Source organism: Castor canadensis, chromosome 11 (assembly GCF_047511655.1).
Source record: "Castor canadensis chromosome 11, mCasCan1.hap1v2, whole genome shotgun sequence".
Lineage (NCBI taxonomy): Eukaryota > Metazoa > Chordata > Mammalia > Rodentia > Castoridae > Castor > Castor canadensis.
The window spans coordinates 8225445-8250087 of record NC_133396.1 but is presented as its reverse complement, the minus strand read 5'-3'; the positions used below and the strand labels follow the sequence as shown (position 1 = coordinate 8250087).

At 44.4% G+C, this 24643-nt stretch overlaps 1 protein-coding gene across 10 annotated transcripts in view; it reads right to left on the bottom strand.

Annotated features, from left to right (window-relative positions):
• Slc39a11 (solute carrier family 39 member 11) overlaps window positions 1–24643 on the bottom strand; it is a 349955-nt gene that overhangs the window by 302934 nt on the left and 22378 nt on the right. For 8 of the 10 annotated variants that reach the window (XM_074045239.1, XM_074045241.1, XM_074045245.1 and 5 more), the window contains one exon: window positions 5837–5995. The exons of the other annotated variants lie outside the window; for them this stretch is intronic. In XM_074045239.1, the coding sequence (XP_073901340.1) occupies window positions 5837–5995 (159 nt within the window). The remainder of the gene's footprint in view (window positions 1–5836; window positions 5996–24643) is intronic. 10 annotated transcript variants of the gene reach the window in all.

Sequence of the window (24643 nt, the reverse complement as noted above, 5' to 3'; positions counted from 1 at the left end):
GTGCCTTGCCCCTCAGGGCACACCCAGGCAGTCTGCTGTCAGGTGCCCAGGCACCAACTGCCCACGTCCTCCGAAGACATCCACAGAATGGGCCCCTTCCTTACCAGTCATCTCTCAATCTTAGTACAAGTGGCAAAAGAAACTGCAAAAATGTCCTGAGCTGAATTGTGTCCCTCCAAACTTGTACGTTGAAGCCTCAACTCCCTGTATTTCAGAACATGACTGTGTTTGGAGACAGGGGCTGGGAAGAGGTGATTAAACTAAAATGGTGCCACAAGGGAGGCCCTGGACCAATCTGACTATTAGCCTTGTAAGAAGAGGAAATTTGGACACACAGAGACACCAGGGATCTGTGTACAGAGGAAGACCATGTGTGGACACAGAGAGAAGGTAGCTATCTGCCAGCTAAGGAGAGAGACACTTGATCTTGGACTTTCAGTTGTTTAAGCCATCCCACCTGTGGTATTTTGCCATGGCAAACTAACACAAATGTGTAGATAGGTAAGCAAGAGGTCTAGTTGCAAAAGACTATATTCTTTGGCCTGGAACTACCAAGTCACCCCCACATAACCAGCCATTTTTTTTTGGTGGCATAACTGGATCCCCACCAGGAAGACCCTGCTATGACTGTAGAGGCTCTTTGTAGCCCAGCCAAAATGTCAGCGAGCAATCTGCCCAGGGTACCATACAGGATAAAACAGAACTGTCTATCTCAAACCTCACAAAGTACTAGAAAGAGCCAAATCTAAAACTGACCCAAAGGACCAATTTTCACTTACACTGTAACCCGAGGTGAGGCGGGCTTTACCTGACAACATTAGGCCTGTCTTACAGGCTCTAAGGTAGAGGCAAGACAGCTCTCCTTTTTGTGTCCTGTAAGATGTACTTCTCTCTTCTCCCTCCCTCCCTCCCCCCCACCTTCCTCTCCCCTCTTCTTCTCTGGTGAACTAGAATAAGGAATGCTAATCATGCAGGAAATCTATGAAGGAGAGAAACACATGCAAACAATGCCAGCACTCCTCTGGGGGAGAAAAATGGTCCTATGCAACATCTGTCACTTCCAGACGGCTGACGGTTTCCCTGACTGGGGAGCTCGGACAAATTAAGGAGAGAGCTGAAAAGGCAGTAGCCACTTACTAAACTCTTCTGTCCCCAGTAGCCTGTCTGGGCAGCACTATGGGCCAAGTCCTCTCAGACAGGAGAGCATCCCAGGCAGTCACAGACACCAGCTACCTCCCCTCAGCACTGCAGCCTCTTAGGCAGGAGATGTCAAGCACCAAGAGGGGGAAGGGAGGGAGAGGGAAGCACACAGCTCACAGGAGAAGCCTGCCAAAATAGGAGGCAAGCCACAAAAAGCAAGTAGCACCAACACAATGTGTTGTCATTTGTTTTGCAGAAAACACCAAACAAAATTCCATTTCCAGACATACACACACGTGTAAGCACAGAGAATCACATAGGGAGATGGCTGAGCAAAGTATACCGAGATGAGAGAATGCTGGGCAGGCATCGTGGTACCTGAGTTTGAGCTTGGGGCCTCGTGCTTGCTAAGCAGACGCAAAGCCAAGTCCTTTTTGCTTCAGTTATTTTTCAGACAGGGTTTCACATTTTTGTCAGGAACCCACCTCGGACTGTGATCCTCCCAATCTTCACCTCCCAAGTAGCTGAGATTATAGGTGTATACCACCACACCTGGCATTAAAATTATTTTAAATTTAAAAGCAACACAAAAGAGAGTGCACAAACAGATTCCAATTGGGTATAAACATATGTGCATACATATGAGAGAACAGAGTAGGGACAGCTCAATGGAGCCAGGGTTCCTGTTGCCATAAAGTTGATACAAAGTCTACTTAACCAGGCAGGCAAGTGGGGCAAGTGTTTGCATTTCAGTATTTAAAAGACACATCATAACTACACTGGGTTTTTTTGTGATAGTGGAGTTTGAACTTTGGGTCTTCTGCTTGCTAGGCACGTGCTCTACCACTTGAGCCACACCCCAGCCTTTCTGCTTTTAGCTTGTTTTTCAGCTAGGGTCCCATGCTAACTTTCCCTGGGGTTGGCCTTGAACAGAGATCCTCTTACCTCTACCTCCTGAGTAGCTAGGGTTACAGGTATGTACCACTATGCCCACCTATAACTGGTTTTCTTTAAGAAAAAAAAAGGAAAAGAATGGTAAGACACCCATTAAATTGATTGGTCTAGAAAAAGTACCCATTGAACTGATGACAGTAGTTGACTGGTAGTCTGGGGAGATGGTGAGGAAAAAGGAGGAAATTTCACATAAAAAAATCTACAACATTTTTAGAATGAGATTTCTGTATTGTTTTGATGTGATCCTAATAAGGCTAAAAAAGAAAGACACAAGGCCTTGGGGACAAACACAATAGAAAAATCACTGCTTTAAACTGAAGGTGAAGACCCCACCTGTGGCCACCCAGATCATCTCACAGTTACAAAACTGCAAAGATCATAAACTCGCCAATATCCCGACTGCTGTTTGATGTCCTTTCTGCTTTCCTAGGGCTGTCCTCCAGGGAACACTGGGCTCAGGCTGACCCCCCACCAGCCCTCTTCCCGAGCCTCACAGGCTGCCCCCTCATGGCCTACGCCCCGCCTCCTCCCCTTTCATTAAGATACCATTTGGCAAAATCTCTGTAAATCCCAGTCTGTTCACTTCCCCTTAACTGATACTGCACAAACCTTCTCTCCTTTATCCCCAGACAGATAAATGGAAATAAAAACCCAATTCAGAGAGCGACTCGATGCATCTAAAGTTAACAAAGCCACTTCAGCTCCAACCTGACAGGCCGTGATGAGTAAAACCCTTTTCATGGGCAATATTTTGCTTCAGTTCCAATAGAAAGAGAAATAAATCTGAAAAGCTGCCAGCATAGCAGTGCAGCTAGGGGACCTGGCCACATGTTAACCATTTCCTTCCTGCCAAACCCAGGGCTTTCCTTCCTTCACTTCCTGGACATAACCAGGGTCATTGGCTCTGATGGCCCCAGGCAGCGGGATTGTGCTTGACTTACTTGTCAGGACTCAAGTCAGGGATGGCTGTGGGTCCCTCAAGCCACATTTCTACCTTCACTTATTTCTCCAGGTGAAATAACACAGAGACTCACTTTCTTTCACCCCATCAAACTCTAAGCATAATCCAGGGAACAGAAAGGAGACAAGGGATTTTTCTGCAGACAGGTCTCCTTTTATCCCTGGGCCTGTCCTAAAGGAAAGGATCACACCAATCAGAGCTGCAGCCAACAGCTTTCTCACTACCAACTTCATCCTCATCCTGGAGCCATCTGCTGTACAGTGGGGCTTTGTGGAAGGAATTGGGAACTGAAAAGATCCCAAGCTGAATTTGCCCATATAACTTCCCACAGCCTCAAAAGCAGCTGGTTCATAAATTCTAAGAGCAACGAACATGCTGAAAACAAATTCTCGCCCCCCTCCCCCGAAGTCTATACTCCCTGTGGGTGCTCAATCACAAGGCATTAACTCTCACTCCACAAAACATCTTCGAAAGATCCAAGCTGCTGCCCTTTTCAGGCTTGGTAAGCAAATTAATAGTGACACCAAGGGAAACCTTCAGCTGGCCTCATAGTCAAGGTCAATACACTGTTTCTAAGCACGACTCTTTCGATCACATTTGTATTCAGGGACTGCAGCAATTAGAAATACTGCTTATCTATTAAAGGGCTTTTGAGACAAATTCCCCTTCCCACATTAATAGCAAGAAATAATTTCTTTCTAAATGTCCTAGAACAGATGTTTACTGATTTTTCTGCCAAATAGCAAAGTTCTGGACACTAAAGACCATCATGCCTCTTTCTGAGCCCTAACCCCCCACCCCAACATTCAGCCCTGTCTCCCAAACTGTTCCTGGTTTTCTATATCATCTATCCAGGGCTCACCCTGGGAGCTTCTCTATATTCAAAGCATATATTAGAACAAACATGAGTCAAAAGGTTAAAAAAAAAAAGCACACTGCACAGTACGGATTGGCCAATGACTATTTACATGTGCAGAGAAAGCCCCTCTGTTCAGACAGCTGATCAAATACACCTGACGCCAAGCCTGACACCTCTGTCATGCCTGCCCTCAGTTCCATCATAATTGCAAAAGGTCCTCAAAATGAGGCTGGCTTAGGAACCCAAGTGGGCCCAGGTGAGAGGCTTGAATGGGCCCAGCAGGGGCTGTACAGAGCCACTGAGCCTGACTTCTGTCTGCTGCTCAGTTCAGACCACTGGTGACAAGACCCTACTGCTAGGGCAGGTAGGATAAACTCCAATAGCAACTTCACACGTAGCCAGGTGGACTAAAGAGTGCAATACAGCAGCTCACTGTAAGGACCTCTGGAAACCACCTCTAGATACACGCAATGGCAAGGGTGACAAATGTCCAGGGGGCAGAACAGACACTGTCGATCAAGCTTCCAATGGGAAAAGAAACGAAAAAAAGGACAGATGGTGTTTCCTCAAACCAGTATCACAACTGTTCATCAGACCTTCAGATCCAACTGTCAGATCCAGAAGATAGTCCCTCAGTCCTATGAGCAAAGCTTTCGTTAGCCTCAAGGGCCAGAAATCAAGATCCTAGGAAACCTTTCTCTTTCTCTAGTCAAGAATTTAAGGAAAGAAAGAAGACAAGGCAAGGCCAGGGTTAGTGGTTCACACCAGTAATCTCATCACTTGGGAGACAGAAGCAAGAAGACTATAAGTTTGAGAGTAGCCTGGGCTACAGAGCAAGATGCTGTTCAACAGGTACACATCAGTTGACTCCTACCTTACCAAGATCTAACAGAAGAAATAGCCTTTGACCTCATTCTCCACCACATGGTTCTTCCCATACTTCTTCCCTTTCTGGGTGAGCAGGGAAAGGAGGCAGCAGCTCAGGAGTGCTTCTGCCCAGCCTGGACTTACTGAGGTAAGGCTGCATGTGCCTGCCTCATGTCGTTATTGGCATCACCCCTTCTCCTCTACCAACAGCAGTGTCTTTTGTTAACGGGGTTTAGCCAGGGGCTTGCAGCTGCCATTGCATGGCCTGGCCTTGGCTCTCTCTGGAAAGCCATCACTGCATCCTTCGGGCTGTGGTTCATGCCGGGCTTCTCTGGCAAGTACAAGCTCATCAAAAATCCAATTCACCAACCTGATATTAGAGGGAAAAGCCTAAAATCTCTAGCTCACACTCAGTTTTGGTGCTTTTTTAGTTTGTTTTTTGCTTGTTTATTTGTTTGCTTATTTGTTTTACTACATGGTCCCTCAATAGAGTAATCCTCAAATTATAGAAAGGAAAACTGGAGCTAAGAGAAACATAGCCAGAACATGGCAGACATGGCAGTGAGCTCAAACCCAGAGCCCTGCTGTCCAACCTTTCCATCTACCCCTCCATCAGCCCATGTTCATGTGCTGCTCTGTCAAAGGTCTTATGCTATAGCAGGGTGTGTCATTACCTTCCTAATGACATCATAACTCACCAAGGGCCAGGACCAAAACATGGCCACTTCCTTCTCCTGCATCAGGTCTGCTCACATACACAAATATTCAGGACCACACAGAACAACATCAGCTGCACTCTACTTGTAAAGAAATCTGACGTTCAAAATCTGAACTTACCAAACATAAATCAGGGGATGATGAGACCTAGCACCAAGAGAGCACATTCTTTACGGAAAGAATCACCATTCAATTCCTTGAATGCCTTGTTACCAGTTTAGACACCACTGGCTACTTAAATAAGCATTAATGGGTGTCTCAAATTGGAACAGAAATAAATGTATTGCACAGAGGTGGGCGTCTCCTGACAGCACAGCCCAGAGGGCAGCGGTACTCACCAGGTGAGGCATCAGGAGGTCGGCCAGGTAGACGAAAGCAGCTCCAAGGGTGAAGCCAACAGCCACTGGGAAGAAGGCAAAGGCACCGAAGCCCCCAGAGGATGTAGCCATCTCAACCGCTGGGGCCAGCAGAGACCAATAGGAAGCTGCTAACATGACCTGGCAAAAGCACAGTGAGCAAAATAGCATTAAACCAACCCGGAAGCCTTCCAAGTGGGGACCTCACTTGTATTCTATGATCAAAACGAAACCCTACACTTCATCCCACAGTAGGAACTATCCCAACCAAAAACCCAATCCCAGAGCTAATGTTCCTCCTGGAACTACTGTTATAAGAACCTATTTTGGACTGGATAGAACTGACCTGGGAAGAGTGAGTCCAGTCTGCTGTCATCTAGGCTCTGAATCAGTGGTTCTCAACTAGCAGCAATTTCAACCCAGGGGACATATGGCAATGTCTGGAGCCATTTTCAGTTGTCACAATGGGAGTAGAGAAGGAAATGGCTACTGGTGAGTAACCATTTCTAGAGAGTAGTGGTCAACAGTGCTGGTAGATATTCTACAATGCACACCATAGTACCTGACAACAAAAAATGTCCTGGCTCCCAAGGTTGGTAATAACATTGTTGAGAAATCCTGTTCAAACTGCTCATGATTTCATGAGCTCCACTGTATTATAACATAGCTCTAATTATTACAAAGATCTTCCACGTGGTGAGCTGAAATCTGTCTCCCTTCCATTTTTACCTATTAGTTCTTTTTCTGCTAACTGAAGCATCAAAAATATGTCTTTCCTCTGTGATATGTGACAGCCTTTGAAATGTTTGAAGACCACCAGCAAGTCCAAGTCAACTAATATTTATCAATCACCAAAAATTTCCAGGGCCAAGATTTACATTTGACACCCTGTCTTATCCTCACAACCCTACAAGGCAGTCGTTGCCTTCCATTGCTCCTTGTAAAGAAACTGAAGGCAAGTTGCTCCTTTTCACATAGACAAGAGGTGGCAGACCCCAGGAACTGCCCAAACAGGACCGCGAGAAGAAATAAAGAAGAGAAAAACAAAGGCTAGTCTCAAATCTCTCCAACGTCAATTTGGTAAAAGGTCTCCAGCACTGACCAAATTAAATAATCACCCATGGCTGTTTATTCTTATGCATGCTGTGACATCTTCGTGGCTACAGTACACCCACCACCCGTTCCAACTGTATGACAGTCATCGCCAACATGGAAAATGTTGAATGGTTTTCTAAAAATTACTTAATTATGCCTTGCCTTAAAAAAAAAAACACCTGCATCACCCATCTCCAAAATAACATTTGGAGTGACAGGACCAGGCATAGCAGCAGCAATAAAGAACAAACCCATGCATAAATCATAAATTCCTTCCTTCCAGCCATCGTTCACACAGATCCTCAAGCAGTAGGCCAAATTCTCACAGCCAAAAGTCTTGGTGCCTCTTCAGCACACATGGAAAACTGCATCTGCCTCTGGAACTCCCAGACAGAATGAAAATGCCTCATCCAAACCAGAAGGGTGCTGAGGTTGACCAGCTCAACTGCATGAGCCAGGTTGCCGAAAAGTCCATCACAGGAAGACCAAGGGTTCCCCACTCTCTGTTGTGGCCTCATCCATTCCTTTTCCACAATTTGCCTCACTAGCTTTAGAACCCAACAGCCCTTATAGCTATGCATCAGAGAGGACTTATACAAGGTCACAGAGGTCAAGATGTCCTTATTCCTCTTTGTAAACTTGACCCATCTAGTAACCTCTCTCCTTGAATGTTTCAGGGGCTCCCATACAGCTGCACCTTCAGCAACTCTGAAGCTGTATAATCCAGGTAAGGCCACTTACCTTCTCCTCTCAACCCTCCCAAACTCATTTTGTCATGAAGGAACCCAGCATGCTTATCAGAGTCACTTGAAGTACTTCCCCAGCCTGTGCAATCATCTCCTTTTCCACACCAAGTCAACATCTTCTGTTGTAACTCCCTTACATCCTTCTGTATCACTAAGTACCAACCTTCTTTTTCTGCCCCTACATGTGAGAAACACAAAGAGTTCTCATGGACAAGCTACTCAATGTGGAGCAGAAAAAAGTGTCTCTCGGAGGGGGGCGTGTTGGACACTGGCATGCTGGCATTCGGTTCTCCTCTCCCCTGGGAATCACTATTCTTTATCTCTCCCGTCCAATCTGTAGGACAAAGTTGGATTACTTTTCCTTGCCAGCCTCCCCCACAAACTGACAAATGACCAAAAACAATCTGTAAATGGTATTGGGCTGTCTGTGTAAAATGACAGTACAGCCCAAATAAAAATTAATTTATTGGGCATTTATGGTAGACAAGATGACCACATGTTAACAGTCAAAACTTGTGACTATTTCACCTCACATGGCAAAAGGAAATCTTCGGGTGTGATGAGAGGATGCTCCTGGATTACCTGAAAGGGGCCAATGTCATCCCAAGGGTCCTTATCAGGGTGTGAGAAGAGTTAAGGGTCAGGGGACCATGTGATAACAAACCAGAGGTGTGAGTTCCTGTATATGAAATATTCAGAACAGGTAAATCCATGCAGACAGAGAGCAGACTGGTGGCTACCAGGAGAAGGCGGGCAGGGGAAAGTGGAACGATTGCTTCATGGGTGTGATGAAAATATCTGGAAGTTTACACAGGTGATGTTTGGACTGCACTATGAATGTCCTAACTGCTGGTGAACTGTAAACTTCACAATGCCTGGCTTTATATTACGTAAACTTTTATCTCAATTTTAAAAAAATGCAAGTTCTTTTCTTTTCCTTTCTTTGCTGACACAGTGACTATCTGAAGTTCGTGACCAACCGACCACTTTAGAGGAAGCCAGTGGTCATCATCCATGTCCTTCACCTTGGGAAAACAACAGTACGTAACACAGAAATTTGGGGAGAACTAACCAAAATGTACAAGACCACATTGGATGTCAACTTTGTATTTAGAGTCAGAACCCATTTTGGTGGCGAGTTTGGCATGATTTATGATTCCCTGGATTATGCAAAGAAAAATGAGCCTACACACAGACCCGGCAAAGCATGGCCTGTGTGAGAAGGAGAGACCTCAAGCAAACAGCGGAAAGAATGCAAGAAAAGAGTGAAGAAAGATTCAGGGACTGCAGAGCCCATGGTGGTGCTGGTAACAAATGAGCTGCAAGTTGGACAACAGCAGAAGGAGTAAAAACTCTGCAATAGCCTTATCTATGGCAATTGCACAAATTTTTCACGAGAGGATTAATGAACTGTACAAGCTTAAAAAAATAAAGGTTAAAGCTGGCTTAACCAACTGGCCCATGCTGTGTGCTGAACTCTCCAGCCCCCTCATAAGGTCTAACACTTGTATTTGTGACAATGACAAAATGCCAAGACCTGTCTCAGGTGCCATTTCTTCCAGGCACCCTGGACCCCGAGTCTACATTTATAACAGGAAAATGCAGGATTTAGGACCAGGTCCAAGTTTGAACCTTGACTCTGCCACTTACTAGTTCCACCACAAATTACTTGAGGTCTCCACTGCTTGATGTGACCAACTGGAAATGATACCACTGGATAGGGTTATTACAAGAATCATGACGCAATGCAGCCACCATGCCAACCCATGTGCTGGCAGGAAACAGGTGATGAACCGGTGTGATTCTGGATTCTCCCCCTCCCTGAGGCTGCCTTCACTAGACACGCTCTTCCCACTTTCCTCTGCTCCCCTCTTCTAGGGCCTGTTTCCATCTCACTGGATTTGTGCTGGGTGTCCAAACTCCCTGGCCCCCGTACACCCCAGGGCTTGGACAGAGCTTTGAGCAGCTCTTGCTTGCACTTGATTAAAGAATTTTTTAATTGTGCAATTTTAAAAAATGAGGGTACTAGTATGAAATAGAACAAAGAAACTACTTGCAATTGCTTTAAGAGGGGTGGGGGGGCTGAAGGGGAGAGATGAAGGGGGCAATGTAGCTAATGTACAATATAAGTCTAATGGGAATTGCCACTATGAATCCCCCCTTAACGAATATATCCTAATAAAAAAAATTAGGCTTCATGCACTAGAAATTCCAGCAGTGTGAGACTGAGGATTGTGTGATATTTGATGCCTAAATGAGTTCCCCGTCATCGTTGCTAATGCAGGCAGTGATGGGGGTTGGGAAACCCGTGATCAGGAAATGATTTAACACTCACTTTTTAGCTTATTGCCTAAATTTTAAAGTGACTTTTACCTTCCAAATTAAGTACTATACAGACTCACACTTAAACGCCTTTGCTCCTCGACAAACACCAGCTGATTAATTGTTTAAAATGATGGATTTTCTTAGAGGTGTAGAAAGAAATCAAGGTTTACTTTCCAAAGCTCCGTGGATAATCCACTGAATGGTCTTCTGGTAGACTCAGACTCTGTTGAAAGGGACTTTCACAGACTACTTAATCCAAATGTTTCCCTTCACAGATGGGAAAAGTGAAACCTCAAGAGGTGCCATGGCTTTCCCAAAGTACCGAGCAAGTTGATCCCACCCACAGCTGACTGCACCATCTCCAGATCAAATTAGTGCAAACCTTTACCCCTACTGGACCCAGGGTCTTTTAAGAAATTCTAAAAGCTATAACAGTAGGACTGTATTTAAGTTATTGCCTCCCCTTATCAGGCATGAATCCCAGGATGAAGTTAGAAAGGCTACTATCAAAAAGACAAAGGTGTCAACACAGTAGCTCACTCTGTAATCCCAGCTACTCAGAACACAGAGATCAGGAGGATTTGGGCTCAAAGACAGCCTGGGCAAAAAGTTAGTGAGACCACACTTCAACTAATAAAAAGATAGGCATGGTGGTCCACACATTGTTATCCCAGCTAGGTGGGAAGTGTAAATAGGCCTGCCCAGGCATAAATGCAGGACCTTATTTCAAAAATAACCAATACAAAAAGGACTGGAGGAGTAGCTCAAGTGATAGAGCACCTGCCTAGCAAGTGCAAGGCCCTGAGTTCAAACCCCAGTACCATCAAAAAGAAAAGAAAAGAAAATGATAAAAGGACCTTCACGCTGTTGGTGGAAATGTAAGTTAGTGCAGCCACTGTGCAGAACATATGATCCAGCAGTCTCACTAAGGGGTATCTATCCAAAAGAAATGAACTTAGTAAGTCAAAGGGATATCTGCACCTTCATGTTTATCAGAGCACTATTCACGATAGCCAAGACCTGGGATCAACCTAGCCATCCATCGATCGATGAAGAAATTGCAGAATACACATACAATGAAATACTATTTGGCCATGTAAGTGAATGAAATCTTATCACCTGCAACAATGTGGCTAGAACTGGAAAATATGATGCTAAGTGAAATAAACCAAGCACAGAAAGACAAACAAGGCATGATCACAAGTAGACTCTAAAAGAGCTGCTGGAGGACAGACCACACCATGGATACAAAGTTACAACTAGGGGGAAGAAGTTCCACAGTGAGGTGGCCATAGTTAACAATAATGGAATTAGATGCTTCCAAATGTCAAGAAATGAGAATTTCAAATGGTCTCAGAAGAAAAGGATATTTAAGGTGATAAATATGGTTATTACCCAGATTTGATCACTGCAGAATATATGCATGTATAGAAGTACCACATTGTAGTCAACAAATATATATAATTATTACATGTCAATTTAAAAAATAAAAAGTCTGGAATGAATCAATTTCAGAAATAACTGAACACAACTGATCCACAGGTATTCTCAAAGTTGTGATATAAACTACTCCCGGAAAACCCAGAACCAGACATTTTTTGGCAACTAACAAACACTGGTAATGAAACTGTTAAACACTTGCCTCTGAAAGATAAATCAGACCTCACAAATCTCAGTCTATTAATAGTCTCTAACTGCCTTAGAAGTAGGTAAAGAATTAGGCATTGAGGAGCTCACAGTATAATCACCCCCTAGTGTGTGGCTGACACTGGGGGTTTGAAAACAAAGCATTACACACACACTGTGTGTGGATAGCAGGCACACCAGACACACCTTCCTCCACAGTGAGCCATATTTAGAAGACTCTACATGTAACTGGGCACTGCTGGCTCACGCCTGTAATCCTAACTACTCAGGGGGCAGAGATCAGGAAGACTGTGGTCCAAGCCAGCCCGGGCAAATAGTTTCACAAGACCCTATCTCAAAAAAACCCATCACAAAAACAGGGCTAGTGGAGTGGCTCAAGTGGTAGAGCATCTGCCTAGCAAGTGGGAAGCCCTGAGTTCAAACCCCAGTACTGCCAAAAAAAAAAAAAGAAGAAGAAGAAGACTCTGCATCATGTACTATGTGCCCTGGGGGGTGTCCTGGAACAGAAGACAGACATGAATGGGGAAACTGGTGACATCCAAATGAAGCCTGGAGTTTAGGTCATCATGATATTCTAATGTTAATGTCTTAGCTTTGACAAGCATGAATGTTTATGTAAAATAGTTACCTTAGGGGAAACAGAACAAAAGGTACACAGGAATTCCTCTTATTATTTCTGAAACTTTTCTGTATATCTAAAATACCTCCAAAGGAAAGAGCTTACTAAAAATTAATGACAATATAAAAGTTACAGAGGTTGGGATAAGATTGAGGGAGGTCAGCCCAGATAAGAGGCATAAACCAGGCAAGCAGAGTCATGAAAGCAGCCAAGAGCACCCCCGGTCAGCTGGAAGTGATCAGGCTGAGATTTCAAACCCAGACCGAATTTTAAAACCATGCTACTGCCGGGCACCAGTGGCTCACAACTGTAATCCTAGCTGCTTGGGGAGGTGGAAATCAGGAGGACCGTGGTTCGAGACCAGCCCAAACAAACAGTTTGAGAGGCCCCCATCTCCAAAATAACCAGAGCAAAATGGACTTCAGTTGTGTCTCAAGTAGTAGAACACCTGCACAAAGCCCTAAGTTCAAATTCCAATCCCACCAAAAAAAACAAAACAAACATAACCAGGCTCCTAACCCCAAAGCTACATGCTTGGATGTTTGTAATGTTTTTTGTTTTAACAGAAAAATAAATTTTATGAATAAATTATCATGGCACTTCAAAACAGTTGGGGGAAAGTAAGTATTCAACAAATAATACTGAAACAACTGGCTTGCCAGTTAAGTAAAAATCAAAACTAGATCTTTATTCATTTTACTACAACACATTAAAGAGTTTGGGAGCTTTTTTGTTTTGTTTTTAAATTCCTTAACAAACTATAGTATTTGCAGTGTCACCTAGTAAGTACATCTAATAAGAAAGTAATTTCCTTCTAATAATTTTCAAATATTTGCTCTGCCAACGTGAACTCCCTAGTCCCTTTGGGAACCTAACAAAATGTAAGTTGCAAAACTTCTAGTCAAACGTGGCCAACGGAATAAGCTGCTCACTGCTACATTCCTGCTGCAGTGAAAGTCCAGGACAAGAAGAATCCACAGGGACAGACAGAAGCCTTTGAAATGAGAGTACAAACAGGCCCACAAAGAGGAACTGGGGGAAGCTTAGGTAAGAAGCAAATAGACTACAGATTCTTCCTGCATGCCACACAGCAAGCAACTGTCCCACCAATATTCAGGGGCTCCCAGCTGAACCATGGAAATGGTATCATGACAAAACAGGGAAAAAGTGACAGTCTATGTGTTGGAATGGGGACACCCAGCCTTCCCCCACATCCTTACCCAATTTTACAATGGAAATCCAATGGGATAAAGTATCCTGGGTACAAAAACTCAGTCTTCAGAAATGTCTCTGTGTGGTAACCTAACACCCACGTGAGCTATGAAGACTCCAAAAATCGCAGCCTTCGTGCCAGGGACCCAAGCAAACACTTAAAATCAGCAGGTATCTGCAAGCTCTTTTTCGTGTTCCTAGAGAGTAAATCCCCATTTTCCTTCTGTAGTTCTCACAACCTAGCTCATAATATAGTCCTTGTTCTCAAAATACCATGCCTCGGGGGTCCTGTCCTGATAATGCTATTAATTTCCCTCTGGTGTCAGAGGTACCAGCACAGTATAGTCAAAACCAATCAGCCAAACACCTAGCCCCAAAGCATGCAAAGCTTTTTATTTCTCCTTAAGTGCTCATCTTGGAACAATTTCAGCTCTGCAAATAGAAGAGAATTTATGAAGAGCTTCTTGAGGGATGCATCAGAGTACTGGTGTCAGGGCTACTGCGAAACATTCCCTTTATTATTGCAGTGATGGTTTGAATACTGAAAGAAAAATCTAAGCCACAAAACAAAATCCCCTTCTTAATAAAAAGGGGAGAGGAAATGATGGCACTTAGTCCATTACCATGCATCGATGGCAGTATCAATTCCCCATGCCTCTAAGGAAGGTGCAAGGAAGTCAACAGAAGACGGGAACACACAGTTCCTGTCTGGAGACCTGCTCCAGAGTAGGCCCTCCACAAACGTGTGTTAAGGAAATGAACACGGACTCTACACTCAAGAAGCTACCGTGTAATTAAGGAGTAAGCACAGGCTTGCAATCCATAAAAAATCAAGGTAATAATTATTCCCTAAGTACAGAAGCCAAGTGATGTCTCTAAGTTCTAGCTCCAAATCAGATATAAAAAATTTCAAAGTCAATCAACAAGTACCTAGTCAATGACTGTTAATAGACATTATGCTAAAGCCTGGGGACCAAAGGAGAGGAAGGAAAGACCCTAAGTACATCTGGGTCCTGACTTTACCAAGAGCTAGCTCTGTACCATGAGAGACTACAGAAGACATCCAAAATGATAAATAAGGAAGTCTACAGTCATTCCAAGAAATGAGATGCCAATGTAAAAAACAAAACAAAACAAAACCTCAATTTGGCAGCACTGGGGTTTGAACTCAGGGCCTCACACTTGCTAGGCAGGCACTCTTACCACTTCAGCCATTTCACCAGCTCTTTTTCTGTGATGCACATTTTTGATAGGGTCTTCTCAGCTATTTGCCCAGGCTGGCCTCAAACTGTGGTCCTCCTGGTCTCTGCCTCCTGAGTAGCAAGGATTATAGATGTGAGCCACCAGCGGGTTCTTCAAGGCTGGCCATGGTTTGGAAAGAACACCAGGGAGGGATCTTTCTAGCTGAGAAGAGAAGAGGGGGCTGGGAAGTGAGCTGTGGAGACATCAAGGAGATTGGCCTGGTTGAGGAAGAGGGTGTGTGCACGGGTACATGGGTTTGTATGGTTAAGAAGTCTGACAGCATGGCTTGGACTTCAGACAATAGGCAATGGTTTCCAAGTCTGGCTGCACATTAGAATCAACTGGAAATTTCAAAATAAAGATGCTGGCGCAGCCTGGTGAGACACATCTGACAGGGCCAGGGCATTTGCCGTGCATACAATGTTTTAAAGCCCCACAGGTGATGCGGGAGAAGTGCAGCCAATGCTGAGTAAGTGGGCAGTAGGGAACCACTAGGGATCTTGAGTGGGGTAAGGGAGGCATCTTGGAAGACTAGCTTAGCATCATGATGGATGTGAGAGAAGACTGGGAACCAATGGAGCAGATGTGAAGTGGTGAAGCATGGAGAGATACTGGGAAGAAGGAAAGAATTTGCATGTGACCCGCCAGAATGAAATCACCCATGTCCCTTTAATATTGAGTCACTTGATCAAAAACTCATGATGAGTGGACACCTGAATGTTGCACTGAGTCAGCTTTCAAATCTGGCATGTCATTTATTAGTCATGACTCAACTATGAATCAAATTCATACAGGGGCTATATCTATGCCTAATTTGATTTTATCAGCAACCCCTCATAATATATCAGCTTCATATAATTTTACAGAATTAAACTTAACAGCTCTAAATTATAATCAATTACATTCAGCTTCAATTACAGTTATTAATTATCACAGACTTGCTTGAATGACCTAACATTTCTTAGTACACCTACCCAGTGCCGGTAATGGGCAGAAGTTGGGCTCACACTCTCCCCAAGACCATTTTCCTTGAAAACACACACACACGTACATGCACACATAGACACATACATGCACACACATGCATGATCTACCATATGACCCATTAATTCCTCTCCTAGACAGTTACCCAAAAGAAACAGAAACATATGTCCACACAAAGACTTACACAAGAATGTTCACGGCAGCTTTATTCACAATAGCCCCAAACTGGAAATAGCCCAAATGTCCATCACCAAGGAAATAGATAAACACATCATAGTGTATTTGTAAAATAAAATCCTCCTTACCAATAAAAAGAAGCAAAATACTGATATCATAGCAATATTGGATGAATCTCAAAATCACTACACTGAGTGCAAAATGACAGAACACACACACACACACACACCAGTTCCACTTAAGCACAAGAACATGAAACACTAAGCTATGGTGACAGAGTCTAGACTATTTGATTGGGAGGAGGGCAGAACTCACCCAGGGAACAAGAGCTCGCCCTGGGACAACAGGAATGTTCTCAGTCTCATTTGGGGTGGTGGCTGTATACCTCGGTGCACACAGGGGGTGATGTGGGCAGTTGGATAAGAGCCAACCGCCTGAATCTGGTTTTTCAAGAGGAATGAGAGACCAAGATTTTTCATGGAACTGTTTCAAAACTGAGATATTGTTGAGCTGTAATTGACATGAACTACACCTAGTTAAAGAAAAGGTGTTGTTCTAACATGTGAATGAACCCATGAAACCCTCGCACTCATGATACTGAATGTACCTGTCTCTCCCACAGTTCACCTGTGCCTTTTATTATTAATCTCTGCCTTCCTCCCTGGCTACTCATCAACAAGGTCAGTGATTTGCTGTCTTTCACTATAAACTTGTTTGCCATTTTTAGACTTTTATATAATTTGAACCATAAAGTGTTTACTTCTCAGACACTTTTCTCCCATTTGTCATTATTACTTGGAGATCCAACCCTACATACATGTTTGAGTACTCATTCTTTTTATTACTAAGTAGTTTTATATGGATATGACATAATTTGTTATTCTACGTATTTGGGTTTTTGGTTTTTTTATTTATTGTTGTACTAGGGTTACATTGTGACATTTACAAATGTCTGTCAATATATCATAGTTGAATTTACCCCCTCCATCATTCTTATTCTGCTTGCTATTACACCTTTGGATTGAAGACAATGTAGGATAACTACATGTAAACCTGCAATTAATACTGCTGTTAAAAAAAAAACTCATTTGGCTGACAACTAAGGTCTGAGCATATTACTGTAACGAATTGCATTGGTTTTTAAGTCTCAGGAAGGTCAAGTGCATGGCGATTCTGATGAGCCAACTTTGCTCCACGAGCATCATGCTTGGCTTCTCTGTTCTAGAGTCCACCCTGAAATGGTCCCCTGGACTATGGTAGGGTCATCCAATATAATCTGCAAGTAGTGACAAGAGCCAGGCCCAGAGTAGAGAGCCAAGCTTCCAAAACCCCAAGCACCATCAGTACTAGACAAGCATAGCAAACACACTCAAAGGGGCCTCCGAGCATCCACTCTCAGGGGCTACAGGTCCTTGCTGTTGAAGTCCTAGGCTACCTTAAGTTTCTTAAAGCAAAGACAATCACCCAAGTCATGCCTGGGCTTCAAATTTACTGACCAACAACTTAATTCTGGCAACAGAGCTGAAAAAGACTTAGCCACAAGCCTGGTTCTGCTCCAAATATAAGCTCCCATTTCCAAGTGCACTCAACTCAACAAACATTTAACAGGTGAATGCGATGTGTGGGAAGCCCACCGGGACTGGAGCACCCATGGGCAACGACCTTAGCCACACCTTAAGCAAAACCATTATGCTCCAAAGTCAAATAATATTTAGGGTTTTTGTCTGAGTTTAATGTTTGCCTTCCACACACCCATTCCTTGGATGAACAGAGGAGCAAGTATACTAATTAATCCTTCTTTCAGGGTAGATTCAGACCAGATAAATGAAGAAGGGTTCCCCAAATCCTACACCTTGCTAAAATTATTAACTGCATTATTAAAGAAAAGAAAAAAAGCAGGGTGATGGTAGGGGACATGCTTATCAAGTCCTTTCACCAGCTGGTCACCAAGAGGGTGTGAACATGTTGCCCCTACCAGCCTCTCCATGGCACCCAGCCACCAATCCGTCAGCACCTCTCGCCGTGGGACTGCTGATGGACAACTGAACCAGCTGGCCAGGCCTCCCCCACCCAACACTGCCACATACTCACGCTGTTTCAATCTGCCTCAGGTCTGGCAGCTCAGCAGGCATCCCCTGCCAGCACTGGAAGGAGGACAGCAGAGGAAGGTGTCTGGCTCCATTGGCAGGAAATGCAAAGATCTGGGAATGAGCTCTCCTGTCCCGCAAGAGAAGTGGCAAGTCACCACCTCCTGTCTTTGTGCCTCTCTCTCAACTGTGGCAAGACTCGGGGACAGGACCTTCGAGGTCAAGGGGAAGAAAAGAGGCCGCCTCTCATTCCAAAGCCACACTTCACTCCACCAGTGACTCACGGAAATATGGCTAGTGCAAGTGTTTTCAGTCCTAACGTACCTGACGGATGCAAGAGACCTCACTGGTTTGGTGGCAGTGATTCCTGAGAGAGGGAGAGAACCAGTAAGGAGTGACAGGGCAAGACCTCAAGAGGGGACTGGATATAGTATGAAAAAGCATCCCTCCTGGGATTGCCTGCTTTAGCAAAGAAAAATATAGAAGGGCCTAGTTAAGTTGGAATTTCAGATAAACAATGAATAAGATGTTTATACGTCTCATACAATATTTAGGACTTACTTAAACTAAAAACCCATCCATTATTTATCTAAAGTTCAGTTTAACTAGATGTACTCTGCATTATCTGGTAACCCCACATCTCTCTGTAATGCTGGAGCACGTCCACTATATTTTTTTCCTTCCATTCTCTTTATGGAAGGTAAGACAGCATGGTGGACAGAAGTTATGACTTTGAAGTCAGACTACCTGAGTTCAAGTCCAAGTGCCACCATTTAGCAGCTTGGGGATATTGGGTAAGAGATCAAGCTCTTGATTGGGGGGGGGGGTTACTATTTCTTCATATATAAAGTGTAATTAATAGAAATAATAGTAGCATGTAGAAATAATGGAATCAATTCTCCTGGCCCTTAAGAGTTGGCTATTAGGTCAGGCATAGGAGCCCATGCCTATAATTCCAGCAATCAGGAGGCTAGGGCAGGAGAATCAAGAGTTCAAGGCCAGCCTGTATCACACAAAAAAAGAATTAAATATTATTGTTATTCTGTTTCTTATATGGAAAAACCGAGTCACAGTGAGGCTAAGTAATTGAACCAAGTCAAAGAGCTGGTAACTAGCAAGGCAGATTCAAGTCCAGTGAGTGGCCTCTTGTTTCCCTGACCACAGCCACAGCTATGCCAGCCTCCCTGACCTGGTGCTTATCTCCTGGGGTTGGCATCAGGGGCAGTAAATGGGCTGTGCATGGGAAACACTCAGCAGAAAAACTGGCCCATAAGAACCAGAGAGCACATGTTTGTTCCTATTTTTGCTGTTATGACAGCCAGTGATCTGAGAAAAGGGTTTGACTCAAAGCCTTGTGATCTACATGCTAGAGTTCCTAGGGAATTCAAGCCCAATTTACTCACCCTGAAAATTCATGGTGCCCTCGACTGAGAAGAGAAACCTCGGGGGAGAGCAGGTGTGGGGTGGGATGCAGGAGGAAGAAAGGTAGAATAGGCAAGAGCTATGGGTAGAACTTGGCAGGTGAGCTGTCCATCAGCCAGCCAGAGGGAGATGTAGAACAGAGGGGATGGCAGATGCTGCAGGCAGGTGGAGAGACAGGTCAGGAGGCTGCACAGCGACCTTGCCTTCAACTGGGAAGGAAGCTGCTGCCATACTGGAGGCAGAGCTGCTGAAGGCAGAGGAGGAAAGGGGGCAAATCAGTGGTGAGTGCAAAGCAGACTGAGTGCAGGAGAAGGGAGAGAGTAAAAAGACTGCAAAAGGTTGAGTTCAAAAGCCTCCAGTGAAAATGATCATTTAAAACTTCAAATTGAAAAATGAATGTAAATTTTGTCTTTCATCACAAAAGAAATGCCAAAAGGTATGAGGAAGTGAGAAAATCCATAAACTCGCCTATAATTGAAGAAACATCAGGGAAAATTGTATCACCAGGCTTAGGGCACAGCCTCAAGAATCAGACAGACTTGAGGATAAATCCCACAGATTCTGGGACTCAGTCTTGTCATCTGTAAAATGAGAACAATGGTCCCTAGCTCTACCATGTTGTGAGAACAAAATGAGCTAACAGTGCTCCTGGCACCTGCTGGGCACAAAGAATGCCAGCTATTACAAATGCAAGGCACCATCTGTTACCCATTTGAAAATGATTCTTTAATGCAAGCCCTCAGTATTGCTGAGGAAGAAAACAACATCAAACAAACAAAAAAAAGAAGAAGGGTCTCTGAGGGAAGCCAGAGAAATGACCTTTATGAAAATAATAACCCAGGCAGGTGGAGTGGCTCAAGTGATAGAGCACCTGCCTATCAAGTGTGAGGCCCTGAATTCAAACCCCAGTACCACCAAGAAAAGAAAGCAAAAAAAAAAAAAATCATTAATATCAGAGAGATAGAATGCACAGAATAAGCCCATGAAAAAAAGCATAGATGATAGAGGGGAAAAAATAAAAATAAAAAAGCAGGGAAAGATGGGTGCTGTAGCTCACACCTGCATCCTAGTTACTCAGGAGGCAGAGACCAGGAGGATTGCTGTTGGAAGCAGTCCAGGCAACAAGTTGAGATGCCATCTCAACCAATGACTGGGCGTGTTAGCACACACCTGTCACCCTAGCTACTCAAGGAAGCACAAATGGGAGGATAAAGGTCCAGTATAGGCTGTACATAAAGTGAAGACCCTAGCTCAAAAATAACCAGAGCAAAAGGACTGGCAGGGGCATGGCCTAAGTGGTAGAACACCTGCCTAGCAAGTGATGTCCTGAGTTCAACTCCCACTATCACCCAATAAATAAATAAAAGCAGAGAGAACAACAGAGTTTTCAAAAACTGAAACTATGAAAACAACCAAAAAAAGACACATTTACCAGTTTTTGGAGTTAAAGTCAAGGAGATTTCCCATCCAACTAACAAAACAGACAAAATTTGATACACAAAGAAAGAAGAAAATGAGGGACTGTCCAGAAAGCCGAACAACCGACTAATAAAACTGACAAAGAACAGAGGGTCTGCAGGGACTATTAAAGGATGTCAAGCGATGCTTACCAGAGCTGAAGGACACAGTAAGTTTATTATGAAATGCGAGACCAGATTTCTCAAGAAACAGAACAGTAGCTACTTCTGGAGAGAAGGGCAGGTCCGTGGAAGGCGGCTAGGAAGAACTACTCGCTTTTTCCTTTATAAGCCATTTTATTCACATTTGCTCTTTCTAGATGTGTACATCTATTCCCTTGATTAAAAGAAAAGATTCAAAACCTCAGGACCAACTTAAGGATTCCAATAAGTAGGGCTGGGTCCGTGGCTCAAGCGGTGAAACACCTGCCTAGCAAGATTCCAATAAGTGATTTATCTAAAAAGTCACGGTTACACGCCAGTTTCCTGCACTTTGATTTTACCTCGACAAAGCAAACACCACAGTGAAGCCTCATGCTACAGAGAATTACAAGCCACCAAAATGATGAGGAAAAGCCCAGAATGATTCAGGATGCTGTGATCCCATTTTTTATTTTCAATTATATATTGAACAGAGAGGATGGAGGACGCTACCAAGAAGAAAGGGCTGGAGGGTTCCATGAGAACGTAATTAATGAAGATGCAGAAAGGGGCACCTAGTAACATGTTACAGCTGGAGGGAAAATGGCCTAAGACCATGACTTACACCAACCCTAGCCCCTCAGGCATCTTCTACACGTTCCACGTAACAATGGTCAGCAGGGATTGACACTTGGTGTGGACCAACCACTGTGCTAAAGGCTTCTAGCGCATTTACTGATCTCACTGCACAACAGTGCTCCAAGGAGGGAATGGATCACCCCACCTTACAGATGAGGAAACTGACACTTACAAAGTCCCAACGCACACAACTAACGAGTAAAAGAACTGGGTTCAAACCCACGCCAGTGACTCCAGGGTCCATTCTGATGCCGGAGCAACTGACCATCTGCTAGAAAGAAGGCTTCTGCCCTCAGTGCCCACTGCCCCTGCCCTGAGCTCACCCCATGCAGTCAACAGTTTGAGACATTTCCTGGCATGACTACATCCTGACAAGAGTTCGTCCTAATTAAATCATGGGAAAATTTTCAAAGTGCTTCAGAGATGTAATGAGTTTGCATTCAATTAGTTTCCTCCTTCATTGGGAGAATCAGTAATACCAATTTTCTTGTGGACTCGGTGGGGAGCGTTTCTCACTGCACATTCTGAGACCATAGACTGATGCTCCAACATACAATGGTGTCTGAAGAAATTGGGCTGAGCCCAGAGGCATTGAAACCCAAAGAAAAATTCTAACGCATATGCCACGCACATTCAATGCCTGCTTTAAAAATACATGCAGCCCCCACCTGCACAGCCAGGGCTCACCAATGAAAAGGACAGTCCTTCCAGTTTGGGGAGGAAGACAAGCAAACAAGTCACTGGAATCTACAGACAGGTGTGGGGGTGGGGAGGAGGATTATAGACGCTTATCCAGGGGGTTGAGAAAAGGATGAAGAAGGGGAAAACTCCCTTAAGGGCAAGGACGTGATGGCTAAGACTAAAAGGGACCAGGATCTGAGAAGGGAGAGAGAACAAGTGACACTCAGGGCTTAGAAGCCAGGTCCATGACAAAAAGGTGTAGCTGGAGTAAGACAGGCAAATTCTCCCTAGGACAGGTGTCAACACTGGTCTCCCATCCCAACCCCCACAGCACCAGGAGTGTCCCTATCCCCAGCCAGTTGGAGGCTGGATCTCTTTGGCAAGGGGGAGTCATGAGATAGGGTCCCATTTAGGATGCTCCATGTTGACTTATGGCATTGGGGAGGAAAGAGTTTGTGCAAATGTTGAGGTCCACTAAGACTCTGAAAAGAGGGCAAGTCTTCAGGCAGGTAGGGCCCATCTTTCCTCTTCCACTCATCCATTTGCGTATTAGTTCATTTGCTCACTACATTCAAAAAACAAAAAAAGGTATTTATTGAGAACTCCCAAAGTCAGGCACACTTCCTTAGCATCTTTGCTGATCTGTTCTTTTAAGATTTAGACATGTCCCTTCACCCCTGTTAGGGTGTTCTCTATCCTTCTTTTTCTTCATCCTTCTCTGCTGTCTGACATGCTATACATCAATTGTACAGGGCATCCTGTGACTCTCTGCTAAAATGGCAGCCCCACAGGGCAGGACTTTTTATTTCCTTTGTTCACTGTTTGTCCCCAGTGCCTAAAACAGTGCCTGGCACACAGTAGGGGGTAGGGGACTGTCAATAAATAGTAGTTCAGTAGATGAATGATTTAGAAGTTCATGGGCAGCCCAGTCATTTAAGACACCCAGTTTGGTCCAGGAGGACCCAACTGAGCTGCCTTCTTTCCCCCACTGCTGAGCATCCCATAGACAGATGAGACAAAGGATCCATGTGGATGCAGCCCCCTCTTCATCTATTATATGCAAATAGTAAAATGTCCAGCTACAGAACTATTGCAAGAATCAGATGAGATAACGGATGGGAAAGGGATTTGAGAAATCCAAAGCAATAAAGCAAAGTCACCTCATAGTATTAGGGGACTCAGGATTCCCTAAGACAAGTGTTCCTTGCCATCAGCTTATGGACACCTTCACTCCATGTAACTCTGTGCATAATTACAAATTTGAAAATCCATAATCTATTTAAAGTTTATGCCCAGGTAATGACTGTGTGTCCCTTCCTCTGTTTTAAATACAATACTAATCCGTTTTCCCCTTGTTTATACATTTAACAGATATATATTTTTTTCCACCCTCCTGGAGAGCTAACTCACTTAGCTTCAGGCTGTCATGGTTCATTTCTTCACAAGATCAGAGCTTCTGAAACTGAGAGAGGTTTCCAAAGAAATGCTAAGGCAGAAAAGAAAAAAGGGAGAAAAAAGAACAAGCATCTATGCACAGGTGAACATGCAGTCTCTCCTCCCTGTTGCCAGATGCACATATCTCCCTGGGGCCTGATGCGCTGCCCTCTTGCTGACTGATGGGCCTGTAGAAATCCAGAACCATGGCTCAGGGACCCAGGCTAAAGTCAGATGCAGGATTAAAAGCCAGGGTACCCTGACAGCAAAGATCAGCTTCCACCAGCCAGCTATTAAAACGCTTGCCTCCTGAGGATTTTGTTCTCTCTTTTCTCTGTAGGGCACAGAAGCATTAAACAGTCAGGACTGTATTTATCCTCTCACCACTGGCACAAGGTAGGAGAGGAAGGATTTCAGCCTCATGAGGCCTTGAGATGCCTGGAGGTTAAGGGACTTGTTGCTACTGTGAGGATGATAAGCAAGACAGTTAAAAGCACAAGCTGGGCTCCAGACTCCCCATCTGAGCCGAAGCACTCTTCATTACTGTGGGGATCAGAGTTCTGCTTCCCAGCCTCAGCTGCCCAAAAAGGGGTTCATCTTCCCCAAGGAAAGCAGCAGTATTACCAAGATACTTATGGGCATACCCAAGGCCCCATTCCTCAGGGTGGGAGTGACCACAGTGGGAAGGGTGGAATGAGGTCAAGAAAACTCCTCCCTCCATTTGGCATCCAACATGGGGCTGACAGACCTGGAATGTCCCTGGGAAGGGCAGCAAGCACTCATTCTTAGCCTGTTGCATGAGTGCTCCACTCTCCATCTTTCTTGCCACACTCATGGGGTAATGAGAGGGATAAGGACTTGCCACTGGTGGTACCACTGCT